Consider the following 14,427-nt stretch of genomic DNA (forward strand, 5'->3'; position numbering starts at 1 on the left):
CAAATTTAAAGAAAAAAAAAGTAAAAGGTAACAGGGGAGAGGGAGGGGCGGCAGCAGGGGCGGTGCTGGGGCTGGCTGCGGGCGACGCTCTGTGCTGGGGCTGGCTGCGGGCGACGCTCTGTGCTGGGGCTCGCTGCGGGCGACGCTCTGTGCTGGGGCTCGCTGCGGGCGACGCTCTGTGCTGGGGCTCGCTGCGGGCGACGCTCTGTGCTGGGGCTCGCTGCGGGCGACGCTCTGTGCTGGGGCTCGCTGCGGGCGACGCTCTGTGCTGGGGCTCGCTGCGGGCGACGCTCTGTGCTGGGGCTCGCTGCGGGCGACGCTCTGTGCTGGGGCTCGCTGCGGGCGACGCTCTGTGCTGGGGCTCGCTGCGGGCGACGCTCTGTGCTGGGGCTCGCTGCGGGCGACGCTCTGTGCTGGGGCTCGCTGCGGGCGACGCTCTGTGCTGGGGCTCGCTGCGGGCGACGCTCTGTGCTGGGGCTCGCTGCGGGCGACGCTCTGTGCTGGGGCTCGCTGCGGGCGACGCTCTGTGCTGGGGCTCGCTGCGGGCGACGCTCTGTGCTGGGGCTCGCTGCGGGCGACGCTCTGTGCTGGGGCTCGCTGCGGGCGACGCTCTGTGCTGGGGCTCGCTGCGGGCGACGCTCTGTGCTGGGGCTCGCTGCGGGCGACGCTCTGTGCTGGGGCTCGCTGTGGGCGGTGAGACATGGGTCATTCTGAAGATGTCAGCAGTGCGGCCTTCAAAGAAATCGCGCTCAGAGTCGGCGCGTGTGCAGACTGAGTTATCAGCTCAATGACAAGCCGAGTACTTGCACGCACGCACGCACGTATGTATGTATGTATGTACAACACCTCCGGGTGCAATTTCCCTTAAGTCCGCTGCTGGGACATCAATGGGCTGGAGGCAGCGCATGCACAGATGGGAGCATGAGCAGAGTGCTCCATCTGCTCACGCGCAGACTCTGGGCCCCATTATTTGAAGCCTTCACTGCAGACATCTTCAGAATGGCCTGTGTCTCAGTGCTTGCCGCACAGAGCAATGACCACAACACAGCCCGCAGCAGAGTGCACAGCCATTGCCTCCCGTGACATTTTTCTACCGCCTTTCCCTCCCCCCCCCGGTAAGCTACATTCGGATTTTAAGACGCACCCCTCATTTTCCTCACAAATTTGAGAGGAAAAGTGAGTCTTATAATTTGAAAAATACAGCAAACAAAAAAACACAAGTTGCACAGGGTGGGTCTGGCCACACAAGCTTTGACTGTCACCAGGTTCCACCGTGTTGGATGAAGACCACGCACACATTTCATTATGGACTGTTGATGACATTAGTCCCTCAGTCCCCACCGTTGCACACTGATGTCCTGGAGGAAGATCTGTAGGTAATGAGAAGCTCAGAGGAGATGGCAGAAGATAATAAATAAGGGGTGTCACCAGTGGCATAATGAGGTGCTAATAAAGATGAGCAGCACACTAGAAGAGCCCTGTCTGCACGCTGCCCGGGCAAGTGACGCCCTCCGAGTGTCCCCGGGGGAAACTGGACAGCCTTTCAGCACATGTTTTAATATCATACAAAAGCAAATTCCTGCTCCTCGGAGAATAGCAGCAGCCATTTCTCCACGTCCACAGGCTGTCTTTATTATTCCTTCAAATGTCAACAAAATCGCTGGCCTCCGATGAGAGGTTTGTTCATTTCGGATATGTGCGATTCCCGAGGAGAGAATACTCACCGTGGAGACAGGCTTCCTCGGGGGGAGGCGACCTTCACGGCCAGACTGCGACCATTGTCTCCCAGATCTGGATCCGCTGAAAAACAGGTCAGAGAAACACATGTGTTACTTTACAAAAACAGACCAATCTAACCTGTCCGACCGGTATCACAATGAGCGCGGCGAAGGGCTCCAGGTATCATCTTGTCTCCCTTTAATGATAAATTGGGTGGGGGGGTTCACCCACCCCCGATCATTTTAACCAGATAGAAACAACCCATTTTCAAATAAGAGTGAAATGACCTAATTTTACATAAACTATGTGTTGCCAATTAATAATTCCCAGCTCCCACTGAGCGGGGGGCTTTGACATCACAAAGCTTTTTATGCACGGCACAGCAGGCCGGCTGGAACATGTGATCTGGCTTTCCTCAACATAAGCTACATCCGAAATGCTACAAACAACTGGAAAATGGGAAAAAAAAAAAAAAGAAGTACAGGCAGCATCAACATTACAGAAAACAGTGGTTACTGCCAGAAGCCATTTCCCTCTGCACAATGGAGAATATTTTTTTTTTTATGAACACTGTATCAAGTTACATCTGATTGTTTAGGGGTAAAGAGTGATACAATTCCTTGAGATATGTCAAAAAAAAAATCTTTTGATTTGTCTCAATTAGTTTATATTCTATCTATATATACATGGATATATTAAAAGTACAAGCCATTTTTCATTCTACATTGGGGCAAAACTTGATTCTGAAAGCTGAAATTGCTGTTGCACACCAACGCTAGAAATAATTCATACACGGGAGGGACCTGCAGAGACGGTCGCAAAAATATTAAATAATTAAAGCTGGTACAGAGTACATTAGAAACAATGTGCAGTTACCCCATCAGGGCTCGCACTGTCATTTGTGTAAAAGCTTCACAAAACGCTAAGAAAAATATCACCTCAAAAAGCATAAAAATAAATAATAAACAACTCAATACAGGCCAAAAACATCTGTACATTGGGGAATGTCGTACAGCAGATCATAATATCAAAGTCCAAACTGATCGGTATGATCGGAGCAGGAAAAGAGACGAAGTGATTGGCAAGCTTCCTGTCAAAATCTAAACCAGGTCATTAAAGGGAATCTGTCACCAAGTTTTTCACACCTCATCTGAGAGCAGCATAATGTAGAGACAGAGACCCTGATTCCAGTGATGTGTCACTTACTGGGCTGCTTATTATAGATTTGATAAAATCACTGTTTAATCAGCAGTACATTATCATTACAGGACTACTTGCTGCCAGGTAGTCCAGCATATTCATGAGCTCTGTATAACTGCTAGATCTGCAGCAGAGAAAACATTGATTTTATCAAACAGTAAACTGCTCAGTAAGTGACATTGCTGGAATCAGGGTCTCTGCCCCTACATTATGCTGCTCTCAGATGGTTGAGCAAAAACCTGGTGACAGATTCCCATTAAATAAGTTTTGGGGTTTTTTTTAAATCTACCCGAGTCTACCAGATATAAATCCCTTCTTCTGAATGACCCATCAGATATAAACCCCTTCCTTTACCCTAGACTACCAGCTATGAACCCCTTCCTCTACCTTACACCACCAGGTATGAACTCTTTCCTCTACTCTAGACAATGGAGTATAATCCCAACAGGCATAAACCTAGTCTTCCACATGACCACTGGATATAAAGCCCTACCTCTACCCTAAACCACCAGATATAATTCCCTTCCTCTATCCTAGACCACCAAAAATAAGCAAATTCCTCTACTCTAGACCACCACGCATAAACTTCTACTTGACCATCAGATATAAACCCATCCTATTACCTAGACCACCAGGTATAAGCACTTCCTCTACCCTAAACCACCTGGTATAAACCTCCTCTTCTACATGACCACCACATATAAACCCCTTCCTCTACCCTACACCACCAGATATGAACCTGTTCCTTTACCCTACACCACCAGATATGAACCTGTTCCTTTACCCTACACCACTAGATACGAATTCCTTCCTCTACTCTATACCACCAGGTATAAACCCCTCCTCTACCCCTGGCCACCAGGTGTGAACCCCTTCTCCCACCTTAGACCACCAGGTGTAAACCCCTTCCTCCACCCTAGGCCACCTGGTATGAACTCCTTCCTTTACTTCTGACCACCAGTATTCATAGAATATATTTTGGACAGAACGTAGTAAAATGAAAACGCAAAAAAAAAAAAAAAAGGGATAAGGACACAACAGAAATAAGCATGATATACAGTAAAAGTGGTTAGGTTTACTTGGAAAGAGGAAAATGAGAAAAAAAAAACATCAATACTAAGTGGAGACATTTCAGATCAGCATAGGGCTCAATAAAAGTGCTGAGGGGTCTTGGTGTTAAAGGGGTTGTCTGGTGAGAGCACATTACTATTTTTTTTTTTATCTGCCACTCCACTTTATACCAGGGATAATAAAAAAAAGCCTTAGGCTATGTGCCCACGTTGCGTTCTGTCCCTGCAGAAATTTCTGCAGCGATTTGAACAGCACATGTGCGCTTCAAATCGCTGCAGAAACAGTGCGTACTGAAAAGCCGATTTCATGCGCTCTGGATGCAGCCCCTCCTATAGACAGAGTGGGGGCTGCATGCAGAGCGCAGGAAAGAAGTGACATGTCACTTCTTAGAACGCAGCGATTCGGCAGTAGCCGAAGCGCTGCGCTGCGCTCTAATACGCCACGTGGGCATGGATTAGGCACAATCTTCATAGATTGTGCTGGGGACGCAGGCCGCATGCAGTTACACTGCGGTGCAGATCGCAGCGTAACTGCATGAAAATACGCTATGTGGGCACAGAGCCTTACAGGGATGGATAAAAAAATTCCCCATTCTGTCAGTGGGTGAAGATCCCAGTGGTCAAACCGCCTTCGTAAGTTATCACCTATTTTGCAGAAATGCGATATCTTGTTTTCACTGGACAGCCCCTTTAAGGCAGTGTAAAAACAGCCTAATAAATGGCTTCTTACTAACGTTAAAATCATTTGAACCCCTTGATTAATATCTTCTGTACATAATGTATACAATTTGAAGACCATTTTGCCATTATTACTAGGAAATGATAATCCCTCCGTCCACCAGTGACTTCACACATCCAGTAGCCGGATATTTTGAGCAGTGCTGTGCAATAAGTCAGTTTTTGGGGAAGCTGGTAGAAATGGCTCCAACTCTGGCTTCAAAATAAAAAATATTTCCCGGAATAATTTCTATACATGATTGTGATTAAAGACCCAACGTCACCATTTTGCTATAATTTATTAATATACAAGATCCATAATAGAGGAGTCAGATGAAGTTGGTGTGGAATAATAGAGGAGTCGGAAGTGCGGCTTACTGACTCAACAGCCCTCGGGGTCAGACAGTTCTGTTCCTTTTTTGGCTACTGCTTACTAATACTTATTATGTACTATTTATTTATTTTAAAGCATCTTATAAAGATTACTTTTATTTATTAAGTTCATGCGGCCCTTCCATAGACTATAAATGTTTGTGATATCAGTGTTCTACTCTGAGGTTAACTTCTAAAACAGTACTGCGTAGTAGAGCAGCTGCAGGAGTGTAGACTCCGCTGTCAGACACAGCCAGACTTCCCATAGAGAATGCAGAGATGGTTTATTACAGTCTCTGCCTTCCTGATCTCTATACACACAGTGCTGAACAAGTCCTGTGTATACAAAAATAGGAAGCGCCATCAGCACTTCCTCTTCAGACCTAGCGGTCATGTGATTGCTGGGTGTAGGGAGAGCGCAGAAGCTGCTGGGTCACACGAGACTCAGACCTGCAATTCAGGCTGTGCTAGAAGATCAATTTGCCCTGTAACTGGGGCAACTATACCAGCCCGAGTTACAGAAGAAATCAGATTAAAAAAAAAAAAAAAAGTACAATGTTAAAATCCCTCATCCCCTCTAACCTCAGGCTCTTGTATGACCTTATTGCAGAGCACAATGTGTGAAATAAATGAAAAAACAAAACATGAAAAAAAATAAGTCCGCTATCTATCTGAATTTCTATTACTAGCTCTACCTCAGTTGATAAACAAAAAGTGTCTGATATATTTTAAAAAAAATAATTGTTACAGAAAGGGGAACACATTTTAAAGTGAATTCTAGTGGTCCGTTGTAGTTATTAAAAATGTGAAAAACAGACGTATTCTCTTTATTTTACCACGGATATCAGGGGGAAAAAAAAAAAACAAAAAAAGTATAAAAGAGGGTAAAAATAATATAAAGATTATGCCCTGTGTATCACAAAAAAAATAAATGCTAAAATAGTTTGAATAGCCGAACAAGAAAAATAATTTACAGCTTTTAAAAACGCATATGGAGGGGGGAAAAAACAAAACAAAAAAAAAAAACTTAACAGAATGGCTATAATAAATTATTATTAATAATAATAATAATAATAAAAATAATAATAATAAAAATAATAATAATAATAAATAATAATAATAAATAATAATAATAGGGTGAAAGTCTGGTCTTTAATTGGCTAATTTTTAAAGAACAATTTTTTTTTATCCTGTTTGGCTAAGTAGTGAGGGGATGGGTTTGATCTTGGAAATATTCAGGTATTTTTATTCCCAATGTTTGTTTTTTTTTGTTTTTTTACAATCCGGTACTACTCTTCCGGTTCACAGCCCTGCGTCCCCATAGATGTCCTATCTGCTATCAGTTCTGGCTTTCCCTATGTTCTGCGTCTGCAGCGGAGGAGGAGGAGTGCGTTTCCCATGTGCTGTACACCTCCCTTCTGCCACTTTTAATTTCTCCAGTGAAAGTAATGAATCACAGCTGTGAGGAGCTAATCTGTATGCTTATCACAGCAAATCCCAATGTGTTGTGCCGTTTAACACTTTATACGCTGCGGCACACCACAAACTCCCGGGGAAGGGGAGGTCCGGTGTGTGTGTGTCAGGCGGTGGGTGTGCGGCCGCGTCACTTAAATTCTGCTTGTTGCACATAAAATTGTCAGATTGTCTCCGGCCCTGGAAATGGATCTCCTTGGGAAAGAAACAAGACAAGCCTATATAATAACAATAAGCGGTCAAAACAATAATAGTGAAAGTAAGAGCGAGAGGGGAAAACTTGCCTGTAGCCAGAAACAAAAGGCACCACCCCTAGCTGGCCCCTCTCAAGGTTATCCTCCCCTCATTCTGAGGAGGATGACCTCTAACCCTCGGCTGGCAAAGACATGGCTGATCCATTCTCGGTGCACTGGTAAAACCATCCCCCCTCCAGCAAAGAGTGGTGACTACTAGGACATGTCCACAAAGCCCTGAATGCAAAAACTTCTCCGCAAGCAAAAGAACAAAGGATCTCCCCGAGCCCGGAGCTCGCTCCCAATATAAGCTGCGTGCAGATGTGCACGGACAATGCACAGTTCATCAACTTTCAGCCCAGTTTTATGAACTTTACATTATTTCTATTATTAGAAGAGTTCTTTTTTTCGGGTGGGGGGGGGGTGCGAGGGATCACCATGTCTACAGATTTTGGCGAGGTGGTTGGAGTAATTTTGCGTCCTTGCGCGTTGTTTTATGTGCTGTATTAAAAATATGGAACGAGGCAGAAATGAAACGACTTGTAGCAAATTACACAAAAGTCAAATGAGGTAAAAGTAATAGAATACATGTGTGCCCCAGAAACCGCCTGGAACACAACTGCGCAGACAAAGACAGGGAACTATTAGGCTAGGAGCAAACAAAGGTTTTTGGAGCAGCCCGAAAAATCATTCTAAAGTCTTTTTTGACTCATTTCAATGTTAATCTCCATTCTGTCCTTATGATGTGTTTTGAAGGTGTGTTCTCAAGTTTAAAAAAGGTATCCCCCCGCCTCCTTATCCATAGGATAGAGGATAATGTTAGGTATACTGTGGTCTCCCACCGGTGTGGCCCCACCAATCCTAAGAACAGGGCCTGGCTACATGGAGCGGAGGTCAATCATCTGCACTACTGCTCCATTCATTATAAATGGGAGTGACGAAGATTGCCGAGAACAGCACTCGGATGGATCTTCACCACTCCTATTAGAATGAATGGGGGCAAAGCAAATGATCAACCTCCGCTCCATTCAGAGCCAATGTAATCAGGAATGTTGATCGGATTCCCTTCATACGAGAAGAGCCCTTTAAAGAACTGAACTTGTCAGGTGCAATATGCAGCCAGACCCACGAGCAGTTCTGGTACATATTGCTAATCCCTGCCTAACCGCCCTGTATACACCAGCATAGATAGAGAGAGCTTTAGAAAAAGTATTTCTAAATATCCTTTATGATATGCTAATGAGCGCAGGGACTAGTCTCAAGGGCGTTCGTTCCTGTGCTCATTCCGCCCTCTTAGCATGTGAGTACACCCACAGGGACATGCTAACAAGCTATTCAATGCCCATTGCCCAGCGTCATTGATGGTGACGCGTGTACCTTCAAAACACCGGTCGGTGCCCATGATCAGAAGTCCCCCCACGTCCGGTCATGTGTACACCCGGCTTCATAGTGCACATAACCAGAATGTGGGTCTTTCTAATAATGCGGACCCTAAGACTGGCATTGTGAAGTGGTGACAACGGTGCGCCTGTGGGTGTGCTAACATGATAAGAGGGCAGATTAGTCCCTGCAGTCATTAGCATATCATAAAGGATCATTAGAAATACTCTTTCTAAAAATCTCTTTATCTATGCTAGTGTATACAGGGACTGTTAGGCAGGGATTAGCAAAATGCACCCAGAACTGCTCGTGGCTCTGGGTACATATTACACCTCACAGGTTCCCTTTAATCGTTTGTCTTAACTATTCAAATTTTGAGAAACACCTGGTGGTAATTATAAAATAAAATAAAAAAAAAGGCAGTCTTATGGAGACACTATCCAATGAACAGGTTGCAAAAAAAAAATAATGTTCAAAAACAAAAAAAAACCTCTTGAACACTTGAAACAAAAAAGGAGCGTTTCTTCAAGAATGGTTTGTAGTAGAAAATACATAATTTTTGAACCCATAAAAGAAAAAACCCTCCACATGCACACATGGTTATAAGACAGATGAAACACTTCCCTTTTGTAATATACATAACCTGCTCATAAATTAGGGTACTTTCACACTTGCGTTGTTTTCCTTCAGTTGCAATCCGCCGTTTTGGAAAACAGCGGAATCCGTTAACGGATTCCGCTGCTTCCCATAGACTTGTATGGATGACTGATTGTGAGTGATGGACCTGCGTTGCTTCCACCAGGCGGAAGGAACGCAGCATGTAATGTTTTCTGAGCAGCGCAATCCGTAGGATTTCGTTGCGCATGCTCTCTCTGGCTCCCTGCATACGTAACCAGGGTATACATCCAGTTACTAAGCAATGCGCTTTGCCTAGTTACCCGATATTTACCCTGGCTACGGGTGCAAGGAGCCAGCGCTAAGCGGTGTACGCTGGTAACCAAGGTAAATATCGGGTAACCAAGCAAAGTGATTTGCTTAGTTATCCGATATTTACCCCAGCTACGTGTGCAGGGAGCTCGACACTTTCCCGCTCGGCTCTGCCCACTTCCGCAGTCCGCATGTGCACACACACACCTGTCCCCAGCCATGCAGTCCCCGCGGCACTGACGTCCTCAGCGCCATGGCCCCGCTCGGCTCCACCCACCCCGCACTCCGCCCCCCACACACATTCTCGCTGGCCGAGCATTCAGCCTATCACCCGGCTGCTGTGAGCGATCAGCTGATCACCTGGTGACCGGCTGTGAGCCATCAATAGTCTGCCGCCGGTAAAACTGTAAAAAAGAAAAAAAAAAAAAAAGAAGAAGATTCCGTTATTTTGTACGATCCGTTGCATCCGTTGTGCCACTAAATGCAACACATCCGTTGCATCCATCACACAACGCAATGCAACGGATGCCGTTCAACGCAAGTGTGAAACTAGACTTAGGTGACCAGATACACAGAGGGGAATCACAGCATATATTGGGTGTTGGCTTTTGCAATACATTTTTTTCCTCTCAACGCTCAGAAAATAAAAAATGAAGCAACTTTGTAGTAGATTTTAAATAACATTTTCCTACATTTTTGTATCTACAGCAAATGGACCCGATTCATCAAAGTGTTTTTGTCAGATTTCTGGCACAAAACATATCGAAAACTGGCAACATTTTTGGAAAACAAAATAAAACGATTCAAAAATATAGTGACTGTTGGCATTTTCACGCCAGTCTCCGACATAATATATCTGTGTTGTCAAGTTTGGATGTTATGTCCAAAACTTCTTTTGAAGGCACTGGCCGACCATCTGCATTATATACGGGGCCTAGACTCCCAGCTAGACAGGTGAGGGTAGAGGAAAGAATGATGGGGCGGTTGGGATTTCAATGCTCGGTCCATCTAATTTTCAGGGTGTCTGGCCCAGCCGAGCCCTCATGTATATGGGAGGTCAGGAGAGAGCTGGGTGCCGATCATGCGTTCAGCCCACACAGCTGGGACTTGCAATGTATGTGCTTCATTCTGTGGAGCATTTCCAGCTACACGGCGGTCATTACCTGTCTGGCTGTTTTCGGGCGCCCCTACAGACGGGGTTGGATTCTGTCTGCTTCCACTGAGAAGAGATGACGTTACGGTCACTAGAGATCCAGGAAGAGAATTTACCTGCAAAAGAAATAGGAAACATGTTATAAATCAGGTGGTCTCAAAATAGAAGGTGACAGGTTAATTTTTTTTTTTATAGCATTTCCAAAAATGTTAATATCCAATGGAAATATTAATGATTCAGGATTCTAGTAAATAAAATTTTTCACGATCACAGAAAATAATCAGCAAATAACATGATGGCATCAATAAGGGATCACCCACCTGGAACTGTATCTACATAGCTTGCAAAAAAGACCTAGATTAATAACCTTAAACTGCCTGGATTTATTCGGATGCTTCCTTTGCTCCCATATCACTACAGTACTCGCTACTTAAGCAGAATTGTCTTTAAAGGGAATCATTCAGCAGGTTTTCATTATGTAATCTGAGAGTAGCATGATTTGGTGTGAGAGACTTATCCAGTGAGGAGACACTTGACTGGCTGGGTTTTACTGTTTCAATATAGTCAGTGTTTTATCAGCAAGAGATTATCACCACAGGACTTAAGGCCACTTTACACATAACGAGATCGCTAACGCCATCGTTGCTATGTCAGTTTCTGTGACGTAACAACGACTTCACCAGTGATCTCGTTATGTTTGACACGTACCAACGATCCGCCCCCTGCTGTGAGATCATTGGTCGTTGCTGAATGTCCTGGGCCATTTTTGGCTCTGAGTCCTGCTGGGCAGGATGGGTCTGTATGTTTGACACCTACCAACGATCTCGTTAACGACCTAGATGAGAACTTAAAATTGTGACACGTAGGCGTGTAGTTGCGTCACCTTTTCCATGCCCCCTCTGCACCGATTGGTTGGTGCCGAGAACAGTACTGCGTTCTGATTGGGTATCACGTCATGATTTGTTCCTTTTTGAGCCTTGCTTTGAGGTCTATCAGTGAAGAACAGGTAATCCTGGTGGAATCGCAGCTTCGATCCTCAAAGCAAACGCTCGGGAACAAAGGAGGGATGAATCCGGGTGCAGATGCAGCTTCGATCCGAAAAGCAAGCAAGCAACCGGGAAAAAAGTACGAACGAATCCGGGTGGAGTTGCAGGTTCTATTCTCAAAGCAAGGCTCAAAAAGGGACAAAGGTTGAAGCGATACAAAGTTGCCTTCTAGGCCGGCCGCCTAATCCGAACGCAGTATTGGCCACCAATTGGAGCGGAGGGGTGTGGAAGAAGGTGACGCATATGCACGCCTACGTGGCTCACAGCGTCAAACACTACGCCCCTATTCGAGGTTGGAATCGTTACATAGCTGCTGTGTGACAGGGTCCCAACGACCAACGAGATCGTTATACAGGTCGCTGCATCGTTACTAAAGTCGTTGGGAAAATGACTGACATCTCACCAACGATCTCACCAGCGATTTAACAACAATCCGGAAACACTGACGTAGTAACGATCTCGTTAACAAGATCATTATGTTTGACTGGACCTTAAGTGTCTCGTGTCTCTTAGTCAACTGTTTGGGGTAAGCCCGCCCCACCAGCTTCCTGTGTACACTGTTCATAGGCAGAAAGCTGCCTATCAGTGGGCAAGATTATACAGACCTCAGCACTTAGAGAGCTGGTACAACTGCAGCAGAGAAAACAGCGATGGTATCAGAATGACAGTAAGCAGCTCAGTAAGGGGCACATCGCTAAACTCAAGGTCTCCGTCCCTTCATTATCATGCTCTCAGATTACATGGCAAAAAACTGGTGACAAATTCTCTTTAAATATTTTCACAATTGGCTGTCATACAAATAATAAAATAAAATAAAACAAAACACAAATGGAATGAAAAGAAAACTATTCAGATTCCGACTATTTACTATGGAGAGAACCTGTAGAAACACTTCCCATCGCAGGGAAGCCCTCACAGAGGAGTTAATTCTGTCGCTCAGCACTGGACAGTTCATCTCCTATCAAAATACCCAAACCTGATCTACGACACCCCGACATTTGTGAGCCCACATTAGTCTGGCGGCCAGTACTACCAGGATCGGTCAGTTTGGGGGCCTTCGTCTGCCGCCATTCTCTACATTTTAGGAACGGCTCTGTTGTTTTCCGGATTGGGTTTGGTGAAAGAGTCGCCACCACCTCCGGACATCGGTTATGGGGCGAATCAGACGCTTCATTCACCGAGGAGACCGGCCGGTAACACCAAATCATTGCATTCAGCCCCTGCAATCCTCCTGCTGGATCTCATGGTGCGCAGATGCCTGGAACACATCACATACGTGATCAGTGCAGGGTTACTGATGTGGTGGCGACACTGGATGTGCTGATAGATAACCACGAGCCCCTCCTCTGGAGGCATGATACCAGCTCAACCATGGCTTGTGCCTTTGCATCTTCAAGATGACCCATTAAGGAAAAGACAGGAGCGGTTCCCAGTATTTATGACCCTACGTCCATTCACCAGCATTATTTCTTGTCCCAGGGGCTGACAATCTAATTACTAACGTGCAACAAGTTTACTGGATGCACTGGATGTGAAAACGCCTAACATGCCAGATTTTCCACCGTCTAATCCCTGAGCAGTCGTATAACTTGCCAACATATTCTATATGACGATGTCTCAGTTTCCAAGATCTCTGCTGCCTGTCAGTGAAGAGAAACCTTACATTTAGTAACTCCAAAGATTCCCGGCTGACATGCCGCATCTGCTCTAGGAATCCGGGAATCTGCATCCGCTTGTAGGAATTTACCAGCAGCTTTATGTTGAGTTAATTGGGCGATATAATGCAGGACCCTGCCTGGAATACACGGTATGAAGGATCCCATTCACCCCTAAAGTACCCCGCCAATAATGGGACCTCGGCGCATGGCGACCATGTGGTTATCCTGTTAATTATTTAATCTTATTAAACCCTTTAGGACGTAAGAGCAGGTAGACAACAGATGTCTCACAAATGATTGGCCTTGTGCATCTCAAGCCGGCTGAGGAGGTCACAGGGTCCAGCCTTCAGATACACCGTCAATCCCGCGTGACGGCGGATGCCCGACCGCCCGTCATTCCCCAGAAATCTGCAGGCTGTCATTCCTTGGTTTCTCGAGGGGAGGATCGAGCAGAAGAAGGAGGATGTGTTCCGACACAATAGACAGTTCCACAAATAGGCGCTCTGCCCTGACCTCAAATAAGGAGCCGGATTTTTTGGCATCGGCCCAGTCCTACTTACTGAACAGCTCTTCAAAACTTTGTATTCATTCATGTCGCTAACCACCGCTTGGAGAGGGGAAAGGAAAAAAAAAAAAAAAGGGCCTACACTGGGACCGGTGCCAAACACGTGAAAATGAGCCCTCCAACATACGCAGCCAAAGTCTTGCATAATCCGCTGCAATAAAACGCTCTCCCTTGGCTGCACACACCATCCCTTTCTAAGAACATTCCTGTGTGTGTCATACTACGGCCGCTTCCAGAGGAGAAACCACTTGTGCACTACTGTAACTAAGTCATTCCTAAAAGGGAAAAAAAAAAAACAAGTTCAATCCAGGGCAGCGGTGCCGAGATTACAGCAATGCAGCAAAGCATCGCCCAAAGACGCAACAAGGGGAAACACAATCATACCGGCACGATAAAAACTAAAAGAAATAATAAAGGGGGATGACACAAGAACGATCCAAGGTGGGCTTACACTGCAGGCTGCTGCCCATGAGGAGCTTCCATTACATGTAAATGGCAAATACGGAATAACAATTATTATATTGAGCTTCCATCAGTGTTAAAACAAATAGGTCAGGTAATATTTAAAGCGCAGTTTTTTGCTATTTTATGTGAGAGCAGCATGATGAAGGGGCAGATATCCTGATACTATCGATGAATCACTTGCTCAGCAGTTCTCTGTGGTTTTAATACAATCAGTGTTTTATCAGTGGGAGATTATCATTAATATACTAGCTGTTGCATGCAATACAGTCAGGATAATCAGTGTCACCACACCCCCACCACAGATTGGTAGCTTGCTGTACAGTGTACACAGGAAGCAGCCAATCAGAGGTGTGGGTGGAGTTATACAGAGCTCAGCATTCAGAGCGCTGCACATCTACAACAGAGAGAACAGGGATTCTATCAAAACTGCATTACGCAACCCAGTAAGT

The 14,427-nt window shown here is 45.5% G+C and overlaps 1 protein-coding gene across 5 annotated transcripts in view; it reads right to left on the reverse strand.

The window, feature by feature from the left end:
* MLLT10 (MLLT10 histone lysine methyltransferase DOT1L cofactor) overlaps positions 1-14,427 on the reverse strand; it is a 271,496-nt gene that overhangs the window by 24,588 nt on the left and 232,481 nt on the right. For all 5 annotated transcript variants that reach the window (XM_075315577.1, XM_075315578.1, XM_075315573.1 and 2 more), the window contains 2 exons: positions 10,255-10,360; positions 1,725-1,800 (listed from right to left, as the gene is read on the reverse strand). In XM_075315577.1, coding sequence (XP_075171692.1) covers positions 1,725-1,800; positions 10,255-10,360 — 182 coding nt within the window. The remainder of the gene's footprint in view (positions 1-1,724; positions 1,801-10,254; positions 10,361-14,427) is intronic.

Source organism: Anomaloglossus baeobatrachus, chromosome 6, assembly GCF_048569485.1.
Source record: "Anomaloglossus baeobatrachus isolate aAnoBae1 chromosome 6, aAnoBae1.hap1, whole genome shotgun sequence".
In the NCBI taxonomy this organism is placed as follows: domain Eukaryota; kingdom Metazoa; phylum Chordata; class Amphibia; order Anura; family Aromobatidae; genus Anomaloglossus; species Anomaloglossus baeobatrachus.